The 17845-nt window shown below is 37.2% G+C and overlaps 1 protein-coding gene across 1 annotated transcript; it reads right to left on the bottom strand.

Annotated features, from left to right (window-relative positions):
* Window positions 1–1442: 1442 nt before the first annotated feature.
* Window positions 1443–17021, bottom strand: wif1 (wnt inhibitory factor 1). The gene is made up of 10 exons (XM_079816695.1): window positions 16761–17021; window positions 16477–16616; window positions 13998–14106; window positions 13319–13459; window positions 10697–10792; window positions 9617–9712; window positions 7144–7239; window positions 4142–4237; window positions 3809–3904; window positions 1443–2305 (listed from the first exon to the last, which is right to left on the bottom strand). Exons 1-10 carry the CDS (start codon window positions 16897–16899, stop codon window positions 2175–2177), a joined length of 1140 nt encoding a protein of 379 aa, XP_079672821.1. The 5' UTR covers window positions 16900–17021; the 3' UTR covers window positions 1443–2174.
* Between the last annotated feature and the right edge of the window lie 824 nt (window positions 17022–17845).

Genomic DNA, 17845 nt, shown 5'->3' with positions numbered 1-17845 from the left:
CCAATGAGGTTCATTCTTGTGTAACACAGCACGTCTGAGCTTCCTCAAGAACCAATGAGGTTTATTCTTGTGTAACACAGCACGTCTGAGCTTCCTCAAGAACCAATGAGGTTCATTCTTGTGTAACGCAGCATGTCTGAGCTTCCACAAGAGGTTTGTCAAGCAGTTTCGGTTGAGCTTCTGTTTATGTTCGCTGATCAATGTTTATTTGTGAACAAAAGCCTAAATTCAATATGTTCATCATATAAAGCGATCATGTCTCTTCAGAAATGTTTGACTAAACCGTTCAATTCATATGGATTCATTTTACAATCTCTTTATGAACTTTTTGAAGCGTCAAAGTGGTAGTTGCATGGACTGTCAATGGAGGGATAGAAATCTCTCAGATATCATAAAAAATAACGAAAGTCTCACGGGTTTGGAACTACATGAGGGTGAGTAATTAATTAATTTCATTATTTGGTGAACTATTCCTTCAAATATTACACAATAAAGTATTTATTGTATTTTTGATTAAATAAATGTAGCCTTGGTGAGTGTAAGATACTTCTTTCAAAAACATTCGAAAAACCCAATTTGAATGTTAGTGTATATATAATTTACTCTCTGAGCTTTGGCCCTTTCCAATAAATAGTGCCTTTGTAGTTTGCGTTCATATTTTTAAGCCTTGAAGGAAAAAACATAAATTTGCTGTTATTTACCATCATGCTTTCAAGCTTCAAAAACAACTCAAACACAACATAAGAGTATTATAGAAGTACTCAATATAACTTGTGTGCTATATTTCAACTCCTCCTAAGTGAGGAAAGTCCCAAAATTTAAGTGCACTCTAAAACAAACAGGTTCTATATGGCACCAAAAATGGTTCTTGGCTTGTAATTATAGGGGAACCTTTTTTAGTGCTATATAGCAACAATTTTGGTGCTTCAGCGGTTCTTCAGAGGTTCTTCACCGTTTTTTTGACTAAGGTGCTATATACCACCTCTGAAGAACCGCTGAAGAACCACTGAAGCACCAAAATTGGTGCTATATAGCACTAAAAAAGGTTCCCCTATGATTACGAGGCAAAAACCATTTTTGGTGCCATATAGAACCTTTTTTTTTTTAGAGTGTGGTTACTCACCAATAATAACCTCCAGGGAGCTGATAACTTGACAGCCATTGAGTGAGTTGAACAGAAAAAGGGAACTGGATTATCCAATTCAAAGATCTGATTCAAATGAATGATTCATTCGTGAATTTGTTCTTATGAACATGCCAAGGAAAGCAAGGACAGATTTTCAGTGAGTTTCATGGATAATTTTTATGGTTCTTTTGTGTCTTTTTTGGAGCTTGACAGACTTCCAATCCAAGACCCTTTGTGTTCTACATACATAAGTTAGTCGTACAGGTTTGGAAAGACATGAGGTTGAGTAAATTATGACACTTAATCTTCACAGGCTCCAAGAAAACATGTTTTATTTGTGTAATGAAGTCACATGAAAAATGAAGACTTTTTTTGGCTTAATGTTTATGACATCACAAGCAGCTTATGTGCATTGTTATACATAAGTATGAAAACTTCAAGCATACACTTAAAGACTATCTACCCATATCTAAATATATACCTATATATTTAAATTTTCCATAACATGAATAGGATACATATTACTTATACAAGTACTTGTTGGAGAAGTTACTACACAAGTGTGATTTGCATGAAAAAGAATGTTAGTGACAATAATGGCGACAATATGCTTAGCAGGTCAATCAGAAGAACCTCGAGCACAAGCCAAACACAGCAATTACCATCCCAAGAAAAGCTGGATCCACCCCCGGAAGTTCTCGGATCGTAACGTACACTTCTCAAAGTGATTCAGCGCCACATCTGAAGCTAAACCGCAGGGCTATGCACAAACATCACAGACGCTCGCCACAACCATGTGACTCACTCCCTTCTCGGTTGACGCAGGACAGGAGCTCGATGAAGGGTGACTGTGGGAGATATTATATCAAAGGCGCTAGTGTGGTAAAATAAGACACTGTGACTGTCCTACAAAAACAAGTCTCGCTCTGAGAAAACAGCAGTCCAGCTTGGGAGTGTCCAGATGTGGAGCGGAAGAGGATGATGAAAGCTTTGTTCCGGGGAAGGCGATGTTGAAATGGAGGGGCCGTTAGCCCAAAGTTTGGAGGGTTTAAACCACGTAGTTGGTCTCAGAGGGTTGACTGGATTCGGGTGCTTCTTTTGTGTCCTTCGTTGCCACAGGCTGTGACTTGAGCTTGGTACCAGAGACCCGCTGACTGTTGGAGACTCCTCCACGAAATCCTGGAGGAAGAGAGCATTCAGCAGCGTGTTGAATCGATCAGAACAGCATTTATGACTATGAATCAGGGTTTCAGTTCAAATTGTGCAAACAGTAGTAGCATTTGCTATAAAACTGTTCAAAACTACTTGGGGTGTGTTGTGTTCACACTTTGGGTTGGGACAATAAAAATAACATTTAGTCCTGGTCCGCTTAGTATTCATATTGGCATTTTAGCACCAAACCTAAAGATACCGATCCTAAAGGTAAAAGGATATATTCACTACTTGATTTGTCGGCTTTTTTTACGTATATTTCGTGACTGAACTTATGGGCATTGTATGTGCGTAGCCTACATATGATGCTATTTCTACCCGCTGAGAACTTGTGAAGAGCTTATAAAATGTGAAAAGGAGTCAAAACAGCGGCAGGACTCCCTCCGTCTCACACACACAAACGGAGATCTGCTGCGAGGAGACGCGGTTCTGATGCCTGTACCGAACTGTGATGGGCAATAAAACGAGAAAAAAACAAGTATGCGTGAGCATTCTGTCCTTTTTAGGGTCGCATCTTGTACCATCACCTCCTGTTTCTTGTTCGTTTACATGTCTTTGGTCCGTGTTGCGTTCATATATCATTCAAACCACATCAGAGTTTGTTTGGAAGCAGACTGAGACCCATCTTTTCAGTGGTCTCGGTTCGTTTGGTTGGTACGCACTAGGGTTCGGATGGCACCGTTCACACTTATTCAAATGAACCACACTAACAGAGCAATCGTGCCAGGGTTCGTTTTAATCTAACCAAACATGCCAAGTGTGAACACACTTATTGAGCTTTGTAGGGAAAATAAGAAAAGAATAAGTGGTTAAAAAATGTTTTACCAATGGTTAAATGGCATTATAAACTAAATGCAAGAGGGTAACACAAACACTGTTTCAGTACCATGGTCTATATAAATAACAAAATATTAAAATAATGAATAAAAATAAGACATTTTAACTGTACTACAAAAATAAGTATTTTACCAGGGTTTTGGTTCAAATGGTGCAAACTGTGGTATGATATAAAACTGTTCAGTACTACTTATTGGCCTTTGTCTAGGAAAAATAGTTTTTTTTAAAAAATAGTTTATTTTGCTTAGCCAGAAAAAAATGCAATATTTAATATAGACAATTACTTCCGCATGGCACCAAGATGATTATGATTTAATGAATTTTATTTTCAATTTGTCTATTGTCTTTTTCCTACATTTGCATATTTAGTAATTATGTTTAGTAATAAATGTTTTAGTAAATTTAGGCCTGCAAAAGAAAATTTCGAATTTTTTCAGTTAACAAAGCTTTCTTTTTAGTTTGTGTAAACAACAACATTTGTGCATGTCCAGAAATCTATGGTATTATTATGGTAATATGTCTAAATATCCATGGTAATACCCAGACATTACAGCGGATTTCTTGCTCTAATCCATTCCCATGTGGCAATTAGTAACTTGGCCTTGGTAAAAGGGATGTGGGATGTTGTCTTACTCTTATTGCAGTGACGTCCATGCCAGCCGTCCCTGCACTGGCACCTGTTGGGCTCCACACAGGTCCCGTGTGCTCCACAGCTGGGCTCGCAGACAGCTGCACACACGTATACACATGCACTTTCAGCCGTACACAGAGACGCAGTGTTTAGTCTTACAAATGTATCATGTGCTGTTCAGAAAGCCTGCAGCCCGAGTGGAAAATTTAAGGTGCAATCAAGCACCGGCGGTTCATTTTTGCAGTGCGTGAGCAAAGCGCATAGAGCAATGCTGCAGTGGAACATGTGCTTTTGATCAAATATGTCCACTTCTGCCAAGTTTGAGATAATCTCACCTTTGGAGCACAGATCGCCATGGTAGCCTTTGCTGCACTTGCATTTGTTCTTCCCCGTGCATTTGCCTCCATTTCTGCAAGGCTGTCGACATTTACCTGCAGACAACAAATCGCAAACTGCATTATCGCAATCCCAAAATGCAAAACCAATAACATAGACTGCAAAATAGAGGGTTTCACAATTAATTAGTGTCTTATGAGAAACCGTGCTCTACAGAAATATCTGTTCAGATAATATATTATGCGGAGATCATCTTGTCAAAGAACTCTTATTTAATTTATAACATTTCAAAGCAGTAAATCAAAATTGTCGACGCACATATAGCAACAACAAATTGATAATTACACTAAATTCATTTCTCCTTTCAGTTTTAATGAAAGTATGGGCACATTTTTAAACATTATATACATAACGTACTTATATATAAAAATTTACATTTTTGAGACAGGAAGATGTTAAATATACTTCTCACCAGTGTAAACAATTTGGAGAACCTTAATGTTATATATTTAACAGTTCCAAACTGTACCAAAAAGGTTATTTATTTTTCCATTTACAAGCTTTATTGTATTATTTTTGCCATTGGGGTTTTATTCAAATGTTAACAAGCTGCAGTAATTGATCTTGCTTTAAGGTTGTTTAGAAATTTGTTGCTGGAAATTGCGACAAAAAAATGGAGAATGTGGAAAAACAGCCAGCAGAGGATGTAAAGTGAATAAAATGTAACGCTTTTAAAAAACAAAAAGCGGTATGCATAGGAGAACAGATCCTCTTACACCTGCGTATTTTATCAAGTTTGACTGAATTTCAGCGGCTTCTTTGTTCCTTGACAAATCAGCGAAATCCATACCCATGAATCTAGACAAAGAGGGGGGCGTCTTTACACAACATGACCTCAACGTTTATGTCACAGCCCGTTTTGACAGAGAACATGATACTGTAGTGGATCAGACGGCAACAACTGGCTTAATGCTGTTAAAATGTTACGGAAATGTTACTTCAATATTTTCTCTTCCCTCCCTTTTCAGAGCAAACACCTCTGAATACTGCAATACTTCCTGCCTTTGAACAGGAAAGGATGACATTTGGGGTCAAAGTAGAGTTGTTTAAACAGCGATGAACTAGACTACAGACCTTTGAGGCAAAGCAGGTGTGCATATATACATATATATATATATATATATATATATATATATATATATATATATATATATATATATATATATATATATATACACACTGCCATTCAAAAGTTTGGGATCGGTAAGTCTCTTCTGCTTACAAAGGCTGCATTTATTTGATTAAAAATACAAAACAAACAGTAATATTGTGAAATATTATTACAATTTCAAATGTTTAAATATATTTTAAAATGTAATTCATTTTTATGATGTAAAGCTGTATTTCCAGCATCATTACTCCAGTCTTCAGTGTCACATGATCCTTGAGAAATCATTCTAATATGCTGATTTGCTGCTCAAGAAACATTTCTGATTATTTTCAATGTTGAAAACTGTACATTTTTTTCAGGATTCTCTGATGAATAGAAAGTTCAAAAGAACAGTATTTATCTATATTGGAAACCTATTGTAAAATTATAAATGTCTTTACTGTCACTTTTGATCAATTGAATGCATTCTTGCTGAATAAAAGGATTAATTTCTTTAATTTATTTCCAAAAAAAAACGTTCCTACTGACCCGAACTTTTAAACGGTAGTGTATAATGTTACAAAAGCTTTCTATTTCAGATAAATGCTGTTCTTGAACGTTCTATTCATGAGAGAATCCTGAAATTGCAGCAAATCAGCATATGGGACTGATTTCTGAAGGGTCATGTGACAGTGAAGACTGGAGTAATGATGCTGAAAATTCAGATTTGCATCACAGGAAATAATAGTAACAACCTCATGAGCTCTCAAACAGAAAACAGTTATTCTACATTGTAATAATATTTCACAATATTACAGTTTTTTTTGTATTTTTAATTAAACAAATGCAGCCTTGGTGAGCAGAAAAGACTTGTTTTAAAAGCATAACAATTCTTACAGATCCCAAACTTTTGAACGGCAGTATGGAAGGGAAATAAGCTTAATTTCTGTTTCAGAGAACAGTGCCTGAGATAAAATGCCGCACTGCTTGAGTGCATGCGAGCTCATGAGGTTGTTATTAGTGATTAGGGTGACAACACAACTGCATTACATCCTGTGTTTGCCCAAGTAGGTGCCGGCCCATTTAACACTAATGTGAGAACACACTTCACTTAGGAAGTTTACTTGGAGACCTGCTCTGAGGGCAATTTGTGGAAGTGAGCCTATTACTACCAAAAAAAACAACACAGCTTTCCCTTTGAAAGATGATGATAAAAATGTAACTGCCAGTTAACACCTTAGGTTATAAGTTAATAGAGCTGTTTAGTTAGTAGTCCTTTTTAAGTTAAGAGTTCAGGAATATGTTTTTCGAATGGTACTTTTTAGTTTATGGGCAAAACAAAATCTGTAGTTTTCTATTTGAAAAAAAAAAAATTATAATTTATTCCTGTGACATGATCCTTACTTCTAGCTTGATATTTTTGTGGAAACCATGACATGTTTTTCAGTATTCTTTGATGAATATAAAGTTTAAAAACAGCATTTATTTGAAATGGAAATCTTTTGTAACATTATTAATGTATTTACTGTCACTTTTGATCAATTTAATGCATCCTTGCTAAATAAAAATGTTAATTTACTTCTTAAAAATCATACAGACCCGAAACCTTTGAGTTTAAAGACTGGTACCATGATTCATCAAGCACATAAAACCACACCCTTTAGTAGTTGCAGACCTTATTTTTACAACTTTATTTCTTCTAAAAACCCATCTGAAAATCCTTAGGGTTGGCCAACAAGTTGGCATTTGTTTGTTTTTGTTTGGATCGTTTTTAATTTGTGTTGTTACTGGGGTCTGACTGTAGTTTGTTCCTTTCGCAGTGTTGATGAAGAAGCGTGTATCTGAACTCACTGAGCTCACAGCGGCTCCCCTCAAAGCCGACGGCACAGACGCATTTGCCAGGATGGAAACACGTCCCTCCATTCAAACAGGTGGTGCTGCAGTTAGCTGTTAATGCAGAAAAAACAAGGCAATGAACATGTCACAAACTACTAAGAGAAATAACACGCAAACAATTTGTGCTTTTATTTATTTATCTAACGGTTTGGTTGATCATGTTTCATGGTTTTGGCCTTTTGTTCTTAATATGTAGACACCGTGATCAGAATTCCTTACCAAAAATAACAAGTCTAGACAATTTCCTGTCTGGTTATTGGTTAATTAGTCAGGTTAAGTCATTGACCCATATGTATTTAAAGCCTTCATGTGTACCTTGTTCTTTTTTGTGTACTGTTATAGCATGTTATAATCCATTTAGCATGTTCCTGTCCTGTCAAGTTTTCAGTCCTGTTGAGTATTGATTTATGGCTTGTTTCATTATGTTTAATTTTATGATTTAAAGTGTCCCTTTTTCAGATATTACCTTTCATGTAGTGTGTAATAGAGTTGTTTGTGAATGTAAAAGGTCTGCAAAGTTTCAAAGATCAAAGTTCATGATAAATGGAGTTCAATCATGACAACTCTCAATTAGATTTAGCATGTTATTGAATATTTTACTAACAGCTTGCGCCAGCGCCCTCTTTTGGCATTAAAAAACTACCGTCAGGATTTATTAAAGACATGCAGTGAAAAAAAAACAGCTTAAAAGGAGTGGACACGGTTATTTTTGCGGCTAACCTTTGTAGCATTTGTAGGAGTTTCCCTTTCAGATGCAAAATGTTTCATCATGCGAGGTGGTTTACTAAGGTTTGCACAAGTTAAATTACTGGTATTTGCGCCATTATTACCGCCCAAAAAAGCACGTCTTAAACCAGAAGCTAACTGGTACATTGCATTGGTCATTATGGAAATTATCCGGCTGCGTCTGTGTTCTTTAATTTGTGCGTCGTCAGTAGATCACGCGCAGAACTTTCTACTCCAATTGGCGCTTTTTTTAAGTTGCGCTCTCACGCCAATTTTCCCTGTTTAATAAATCTGGCCCAATATCTGCTACGCTGCTGCTGCTGCAGAGCAAGTTTGGACTTTCTATTGACAATAGATACACAGACACGCTGCTATTTATTGTGTAACACAATAAATAGACATACATAAATCCCCTAGCAGATCTAGGCAGGTGGAGCTGGGGGAGGTGGAGGGTTTCAGAGGAACTGCAACTTGCCAACACTGAACCAGACTATATAAATGTTGAACAAGCAATCTCATTGGCTGCAGCAGAGGCTGATCAGCTTTTGCCATTTGTTAATGAATGATATGATACCAGCCTATGCTCTTCATTGGCTGTCTGTAAACTACATCTACTTTAACTCGCCCTCAAACACTGTAGTTGTAGCTAAGGCCTGGAAGAGTTTGTGTTGTCGACATTGTGCTGCAAAAGCATATTCACTTTGCATGCACTTCCAAGGATAAGGACTCAGGCTTGAATTGATAAGCCATTGTTACCATTAGCCTGGATGCCAGCCGAACTTAGCCCCGCCCACAACATTTGAGTCAGTTCGTTCTGGACTTGATCCGTTGTGGAGCAACTATGCCCGAACAGGAGCTGTTCGGACCAATGAAATTGTCAGGGCGGGCTTTATACGATGATGGACAGATGATAAACAGTATAATAGCTTACCGGGGGGGTTCTCCGGAAAAAATGGCGTTTGGGGGGGTAAAATATGTATTTTTTTGGCAGGGTTGCCTGCTAAAATTCGCATTCCTGGGTCTAAATAGCACATAATTGGGGTCACTTCAACCCACAGACATGGAAAAAAACAACCCGCGGAAAAACCGCAGACTTGGTAACACTGTGTGCAGTTGAGTTCTGTTGACATTTGACAACTAACGTTATGCGTTGCTCCGTTGCTCTGATTGGTTGTAGGTCTATCCAATTGAGGTCTTTCCTGGTTTCCATGGTTGAAACATGCCCCATAAATCACAGCCCAACGAAGCAGTATCAGACTCATATTCTGACTAGAACTGAGTATGACAACGTCAGGCTAACTGTCCGTATCACTGTGTATACAAGCACTGAGAAAGCCTTTGGAGAAGAAAGTCAGATATGGTCATGGTTGTTTCGTGTCCTACAAACACTGTAAGTAGTGGTCCAATCAGAACAGACCAATAAGAGCAAAGTAGGCTCTCGGAAAGGAGGGGTTTAGGGAGGCTGAATCCTTGATCAAACCGTTTCAGACACTGAGAGAAAAGAGGTGATGCTGCTATTTATATTATGACAAAATTAAAATGTTTTTTGACCTTGGATGCAAGTAAACCTATTGTAGGAGACATCCGAAACAAAATTAGGAGTCTTTAAAATAGCATAATAGGAGCACTTTAATATGATAATTAAAGGTGGCATAATATAGCACACTAATGGATGATATGCCATAACAGGAAGGAAACCAACCTCTCTCACAGCTGGGTCCAAAGTAGCCTGGAGGACATATACACACACCTGGGCTCATACACAGGCCACCGTTCAGACATCTTGGGGAGCACAGGGCTAAAAAGGAGGAAAAGAGGATTTTGTTAGTTTGTATTATACCTAATAGACCTTCAAATGTGCTTTATGATTTGTAGCTCAGTCCACATGATGCAAATTATCTTAATGCAAAATGTAACTTAATATTTCACAGAGCTTCCAGGCTGAAACATTAACGTTTTAGTTTTAAATGATAAACTAACAAGTAAAAATTCTTGCTGCTGCTGTTGTTCGGGCTGCAGGTTTTCTTGATATGCAAAGCACAAATCGTTGTGGTTTTGGCAGCGATGCAGACAAAAACAAATCAGCCAAAAGCTGTTGGATGAAAGTTGTTTTGTGGAAGCGGTTTAGGTACAAACACAGCAGAGCTACAATGAGGATATTGAACACTTTTTCAGCGTCTAATGGAAGCCTTTTTTTTTTTTTTTGGTAAACCGCTCTTTAAAGTTGTAAATAGATGAAAAACACATGTTTGTGCCTCCCAACCTGCTGGGTAATTCATATTTTTTTTCAGAAACCTTCTAGAATACATGCATGCTCCATCCTCTCATATAAACTAGTACATAGCAGGCTTAACCGCGCTTTGTAATTTGCACAAGGCATTTTGGGAAGTGATGCCCTGAGGTTGAGTATAATCATCATCATAATAAACTATATGCACTCGTTTGTTTCCAAAGGAAGCTTGTCTTTCTGAGAAAAGAGTCTAGTAGTATACACTTCTCTTTATTATTTTTTTATAAATCTATTTGGCTTAGTCAGTGGACATTTTATGACAAGGTTCTACACGTTTTGTTGCAGGTAGCCTTTGAGACACTTTGGATTTATATTTGTATTTAAATTAATATAAATATCATATTACAAATTATGTTTAAATATATAATTACGCTTTATTGATTTTTAATGTTTATATTATACATTTAAAAAAATAATAATGTAGTAAACTACACTGTCAGTAACCTGCATACTGACTTTGGCTTGATGGTGGGCCTATATAAATATGGTTACCTTTCTCACAGTGCACCCCATAAAACCCATCCTGACACTCGCAGACCTGCCTTTCATTGCAGTATCCTCCATTGCGACAACCACCAGGGCACTTTGCTTCAGAAAGAGGAGACAAGACATAAATGGTGAGAACATTTCCTTTCTTTTCTTTTTTTTTTTTAATCTTCACCAAACTCTCCATAACTTACTCCCTTCCTACGCCACTTCAAGGACATCAGATTCCGAGAGAAGTTGAAAGGCCAGTGAATTCAATAACAGTACTGACACCAGCATATAAAAGGAGGGAAATAGCTTTGAGGTGAAACCACAATGTCAACAACTCTGTCAAACACAATGTGGCCCCATATGCTGTTGCAGAAATCTCACAACCATCTTTAAGGATCTTTAAGTATTATGTAGTTTAGTGTACTTCCTGTCATCATTTACTCACTGTGTGCGTTTTGAGACACATGACTTTCTTTTTTCTGTGAAAAACCAAATGAGAAGTTTAGCAGAATGCCCAAGCTGCTCTTTTCCTTCCAATGAAAGTGAATGGGGAGGCTGTCAAGCAGGATTTTCAGTGGATAATGTCTTAAATTTGGGTCTGTTCTTCATACAATGACTCAAAACGACTTGGAATATAGCACACAGTACATCATACTTTTTTATCATTTTGGAATTTGACAGCTCTTAGGTCAAGTTTTACATTTGTTGTATTTTTTCAACTCCATTGTTGATTCGAATAGCAAACGACTCTTACTGCACGCACCGCAACAGACTTAAAAAATGGTGGTTGAAATAAAATGCTGCGTGAACTCAACCAATCAGCAAGTCCCACCACCGAAAGTTCCTGAACTTTTAAAAAGTACTACCTCATGAGCAGGGACTTTCTGAGGGTGACATTTTTACCCAAAACGTCATTTAGACCCTGGTTCTTGTGGTCAAAACCCACCGAGCACCACCCCAAAGTCCCTAGTTCCTGGGGAAAGTTCCTGCGGTGGAAACACAGCTAGTGATAAACAGGAAATGATGCAAAGAGACCTTAATCCTCCTGTAAAGCAGCTCTAAAAAGACAGTAGTAAACAGTAATTATTCAGGTGAAATCAGTTCAGTGTTCATTCATCCTGGCTCAATAACTGTGTAAAGTTCATCAATATGTAATGAGTTTAAATCAGCGGTGATGTCATCATCCAGCTCAGATCAGTTCTCATCCAATAGAGTCAGTGCATTCAAATCAATAATGCTGGAAATAAACAGTTCCCAAGAGCAGCTTGGACATTCTGCTTAACATCTCCTTTCGTATTCCACGGGGGGATGGGGGGGGGGGGGGGGCATCATACAAGTTTGAAATGACACGATGGTGGATAAACCATGACAAAATATTAATTATTGGTTCAACTAACCTTTTTAAGGTTCGTTCAATGCAACATCCATGCATACGTTTACGTCAGCTTTAAGAAACATGAAACGAAACGTCCAATATTGTTAATAATGGTCCTCAAAATGAGGATAAACTTGAGTCTTAAGCTATATCAACTTTGTCAATGTCATTTTGTCCTGTGGGTGAAATTCAAGCAGCCAGACTTTTAAAAAAACAACTCGTGAGTACTAGTCATTAAGGCACCCTCAGCTGTCACTAGGAAACACTTTGCTTCCTCCCTGCGGGGTGGCTTCAGACAGATGGACCATTTGATCTGTGAAGTCTACACGCCGAATGGAGAGGGGTGGAGAAGGGTGTGTAGGGGAATGCAACACCGCGAGGTTAGTGTGTGTGAGAAGGGAGGGGGGATCAGAGAAAAACATAACACGCTCATTCTAAAGGGCTGCAGCTGGTAGGATTCACATGACCTCATGAGCCAGCGATGGCTTTGTGGGTGAGGTTGAGAATCACCCTTACCATGATCTCTGCTTCTCTTACCAAATACACTTAAAGAGGGGTGAGAGGAAGAGGAGACAAATCCTGCTCAAAATCATAAATAAGCTCTCTTTAATAATTGTTTATACCAGCGCAAATGTAAACTTTCTCCAGGTTGCTCTCTTGAGAAAAACTTTAATCTCACATAGACTACCGTTCAAAAGTTTTAGGTCAGTAAGATTATTTTAATGTTCACCAAGGCTGTAATATTATCTATGGATATAATCTTCATTGATCCTTCAGGAATCACACTAATATGCTGATTTAGTGCTCAAGAAACATGTCTTATTAATACCAATGATGAAAACCGTTGTGCTGCTTAACATTTTTGTGGAAATTTTTTTTTTCTTTCTTTTTCAGAATTCTCTGATGAATTGAAATTTAAAAAAGCAGCATTTATTTGAAATAGAGAGCTTTTGTAACATTGTCTTTACTATGTATTTTGTACTTATTACTTGTTTCAGATGTCAATAATGTCTCACATTGTATCAGGATACCATTTTGTTATATACAAAACACCATATTCATCTTACAGCTCTATACTCTGTTTAAAAGTCTGTTTATATTCTATTTTAAAAGAAATTAAGCTGAGCAGGATGAACTTGAAAACTCTTCTGAGTAATACATTTGCTTCAAGGCTTTGAACATCAAAGTTTCAATATCTGATCACATTCCCATAATCTCTCAATCATTTAGTGCATTACCAACAACAAAGTTTGAAAGCTCACCTCTCTGGCACGTTTTGAAGAAGATGGCATTGTGTGGCGTCCTCAGGATGATGTTTCCTCCAGCATCCATCACCAGGATGGTCACCTCAAATGCTGCCACGCCATCCTGGTCACCTAGGCATGGGAAGCCCACCTGGATCACTGAGTACACAAAACCGCTTTTGAATAATTAACCTTAAAGGGATAGTTCACCCAAAAATGTAACTTACTCACCCTCAAGTTGTTCCAAACCTGTATGAGTTTCTTTGTTCTGCTGAACACAAAAGAAGATATTTTGAAGAATGTTTGTAACCAAGAAGATAGAGCAACCATTGACTACCATGGTATTTTGTTCCCTACTATGGTAGTCAATGGTTGCTCTATCTGCTTTGTTACAAACATTCTTCTAAATATCTTCTTTTGTGTTCAGCAGAACAAAGAAACTCATACAGGTTTGGAACAACTTGAGGGTGAGTAAATGATGACAAAATTTTCATTTTTGGGCGAACTATCCCTTTAAGCATCCAGGTACCATAAGTCTCATTGGTTATGATGTTCATCTTCAAAATATGATTTTAAGAATCAAGATTATTCTACTATGGCACCAGTTTATCATCAAAACTTTTGCTAAGAGGGAAAACTACAATCACAACAACAGTGAAATAAATAAATAAATATATATATTAAAATTAAATCACACCAGAAGCTTTGTGTGGCACTGATCCCAAGAGAGGAACGTTGACAGTAGGGTCATCCATAATGTCTTTATCCAATGAACGCAGAGTCTGAAACTCATAGAAGTACTCTGCCTGAAGAAAAAAAGAAGATAAACAGAGGTGAACTTTGTTTTAGACTTCAAAACCATTAAAAGAAGTAGCGTAGATTTGCATAAAGAGGGGCGTTCGGGACAATAGCACAAAAAAGGTTGCATGTGGTTCATGACAGGAGCACATATACATCTGTAAAGACTAAAAAGAGTTTTTCCGGGTATCCTTAAGTTTGCAAGGCAATCAATTTCCTCCACTCTCTGACTAATGACCTCAACTCTTTGAGAATTACACACTTGTGAGGACAGCCGTGATGGCGAGGCCAAACATGCGCTACAACAAAAAAAAAAAAGGAGATGAAAGCGAGGTAGACGGCTCTTTTTTCCCTTTCTTTTTTTTTCCTGGTCTCTAGATTTCGGAGTGTAAAAGCTGGGCAGCGTTTGATGAAGGCAAAAGTACACAAGCTGTGTGGAGAGCTTAGCTAATCCTACAGCTGAATGGTAATAACCAACACAGATAACTCTCGCCGCCAGCCTTTTATGCCGGAGACCTTTGTTCTAAAGCCTCAGCGGCCGTCTTTGAAGCTAACAGGGGCCAGGACAGAGTGGGCCCTCTCTTTTTCCTCCATATCCCTCCCCTTGCTATTTTAATTTCTCCCTCTTGCTGCTCTTTCGTCAAGTCAACATGCCATTCACAGATTATGATCCCGGTGTGCAAAGATAGATCATTCGTGAAAAGAGATTCCTGCCCCCAAAGGCTGTTTAGGTACATACATACAAAGTTGTGAATGAAGCTGTGGTGAATGCAAGAGCATCTGGTTTTACACTTACATTTTTACTTTTATTCATTTAGCAGGCGCTTTCATTCAAACGCGGAATGAAACATATTAGATGATTCATATTAGAGGCAAGTGCTAGTCATTTTAATAAACTGACATTCAAATGGAAATTTGGCAAATGCGCTATGTTAGCCTAATGTTATTCATGCTATTACAATACATTTTTGCTTTGATTTTTAAAGTTGCAATGTTTATGCAAATTGTATATTACTTTTTGCATTGCTGTTGTCACCTTATTAGGATTTGTAAGGCAATATTCTTAGTAAAACTGCTCTGGAAAGCTGCGAAAAGTCAAGTGTGATACAAATAAATTTGAATTGAATCAAAAAATTATTTTAGTGTGTAGAAAAAGGTTCATTAAAATAAATGCAATCAAAAATAAATGTTCATTCAAAAGCTAGTGTTTTCATTTAATTATGTTGGCCTATTATGTTTTAGTGCAATTATGTTGCTTGTATTATTATGCCTTAAATTGCTATAAATAAAAAATAAAATATACATGAAAACATATTACGTGTTCAGATTTACATATTAAATCTGATCTGATGAGATTTCCTTACTGATTAGTCACGTAATTTGTAATCAATACCAGCTTGATATATTGTTATTATTATTAAACCTTTGGGGGAAAAGCTCTGCGGAGTAAAAAATCATTTGCCACTGTTTCTGCCAAAACCATAACGAATTACAAAGAGGATCAAAAAGCAATAACAACGCAACAAAGTGATTCCAAATGGAAGTTTCGTTGTGAAATAAAGCGCGGGATCTGGCACGCGTGCTCTCAGTGCACTGATGACGACCCAGATGTTTGGCACATGCATGAGGAGGCGCGCACACGCGTCGGGCCCGCGCTTTGATCCGCGTGCAACACCAACATGCAAAATACCACAAGAATTGAACTGACCTTTTTCCTTTCAAATGTGCTCAATATGTCACAGATTCACTTTACAAGATTAAAGTGCAAAAATATGTTTTATTACTCAAAACAAATTTCCAATAAAACTCTTTAACACAATAAATAGCCTACAGTTGAGAAGCAAAAAACTACACAAGACTAGCTTTCAAAGAAAATGAATGAATTGAGATTAGCCTATTATTAACTCATCTACGAATTCATTTTTCTACAAAGTTAGTTTGTAGGATTGTTTCGTTTTTTATACACGTAAACAGGAAAATAAACAGGAAAATACTAATACATTTAACAGTAATAAATATACTAATATAGACTAGCCTACTACTAATAACAATAATACTTCACATTGTAGATAAATAAAATAATGTTTCAAAAGTTATCTACTTCATGAATGTAAAATAGCTTATTTACACGTTAATTATGCAAATCAATAAACGTGAAAGCTTGCACTCCACGTACATGTAAACGAAAAACAAACTTAATTCAGTAATTCTGTTTATCAAGTCAAATCAATTTGTTTTAAAGATGTTTACATATTTTAATGGGGGGGGGGGGGGGGGGACAAGGCACCAATATCAGGATTTGGCAGTGTAATGTGTCACTGGTTAATATCAATGTCAGACCTAGAATACAAACGTTTGAGAATGAAGGTGTACAGTACCTGATCAGTGGCTTGCCAGGTGAAGTTCACGTGGTGGATATTGACAGGTATTGCTGGCATTCGCTGCTGTGCTTTCCTGAAGTCGTGTGTGAATGGGGCCATTTTACCCTCGGAAACTATTAAAATATCCTCCTCAAAACCTGTTGGATAAAGCATTGAGCATTCACAAGCTTCTCATATCTTGAAAAAAACTTCCAGCTCAATTAGTATACACTTGCTTGGTTTACAATTGGGCTCTAATAACATTGATGTGCCGGTACAGAAACCACGCAAAACACTATTACCAATTAATATTCTTGCTTGATTGGCATCAATCCACATGTACATGCTTCCTTGCTCCTGGGCAGCTTCCATTAGACCCCCTAAAAGCAGAAGAAAACACGTTTTAAGGTGTAGCTGAACAGCAGGCGTCCTGAAAGCCATCCCTTGGTTTATTTAAAGTGAATTGCCCGGTTTGCTGGCTCTCCCCTCTCGCTCCAATCCAGTGCACTAAATGTGTCTCGAGCGAGTCTTCAATTGACAGAATGATTCCCGCGGACTGTTCCGCGAGCTACTTGTACGCAGCAGGAGTTGCAAATCACAGATGTCGCCACGAGGTGGCGTAGTGTAATACATGCTTTTTTTTATTCAATTTTCCAAAAAACAAACAAACATACAATGGCATTTAACATCAAACAGAAATTGGGGGATACACATAACAGATTAAGCATACAATTTTGCAAATTATGTGTTGATGTTTTAATACACTTATTATGTTTAGTAATTGAGTTAAATGATTCATAAACTATTTTAAGATATTTATAGAAAAACTCAAATGCAGGTGTGATAGACATTAATTTAGCTTTATGAATATGAAACTTCCCAAGAAGAAGAATTAACTTTAATGTGTTATATCAATTATATCAGATCCAGTATTACAGTCTTGAAGAGGATCATAGTCGCTTCTATTTTGCAAAATGTATCAAAAACCATCCTGCTTCCAAAAGCCTTCTGAATATTTACAATTACAAAATAAATGTGGTTCAGATTCAAGATTACAAAAAGAACATTGCGGTGAGAAGTCGTCTTTAAGCTTGTTTATAAACGCATTACATGGACAATACATGTGCAGTATTTTAAAATGAATTTCCTTTACCCTATTTGGCAGTAAAAACTTATCACTTTACTGACCAAATTTTCTCAATTGAAAGTATAGAGAAAAATTGTGTCCATTTCAAAAGTACTTTTGGGTAACAACCGATATCTTGAGTAATACAGTTTCTGTTGTAAGAGTTATTACACTTCATTTCCAAGATATTAACACATCCAATAACAATTTTTGGAGTCTGCCGGCACACTGAATGCCACCACATTTTTCAAAAAACAGATT

This window comes from Gobio gobio (assembly GCF_949357685.1).
Source record: "Gobio gobio genome assembly, chromosome: 5".
NCBI lineage: Eukaryota > Metazoa > Chordata > Actinopteri > Cypriniformes > Gobionidae > Gobio > Gobio gobio.
Note: the sequence above shows the minus strand (reverse complement) of the source record. Positions and strands in the feature narration are given on the sequence as shown.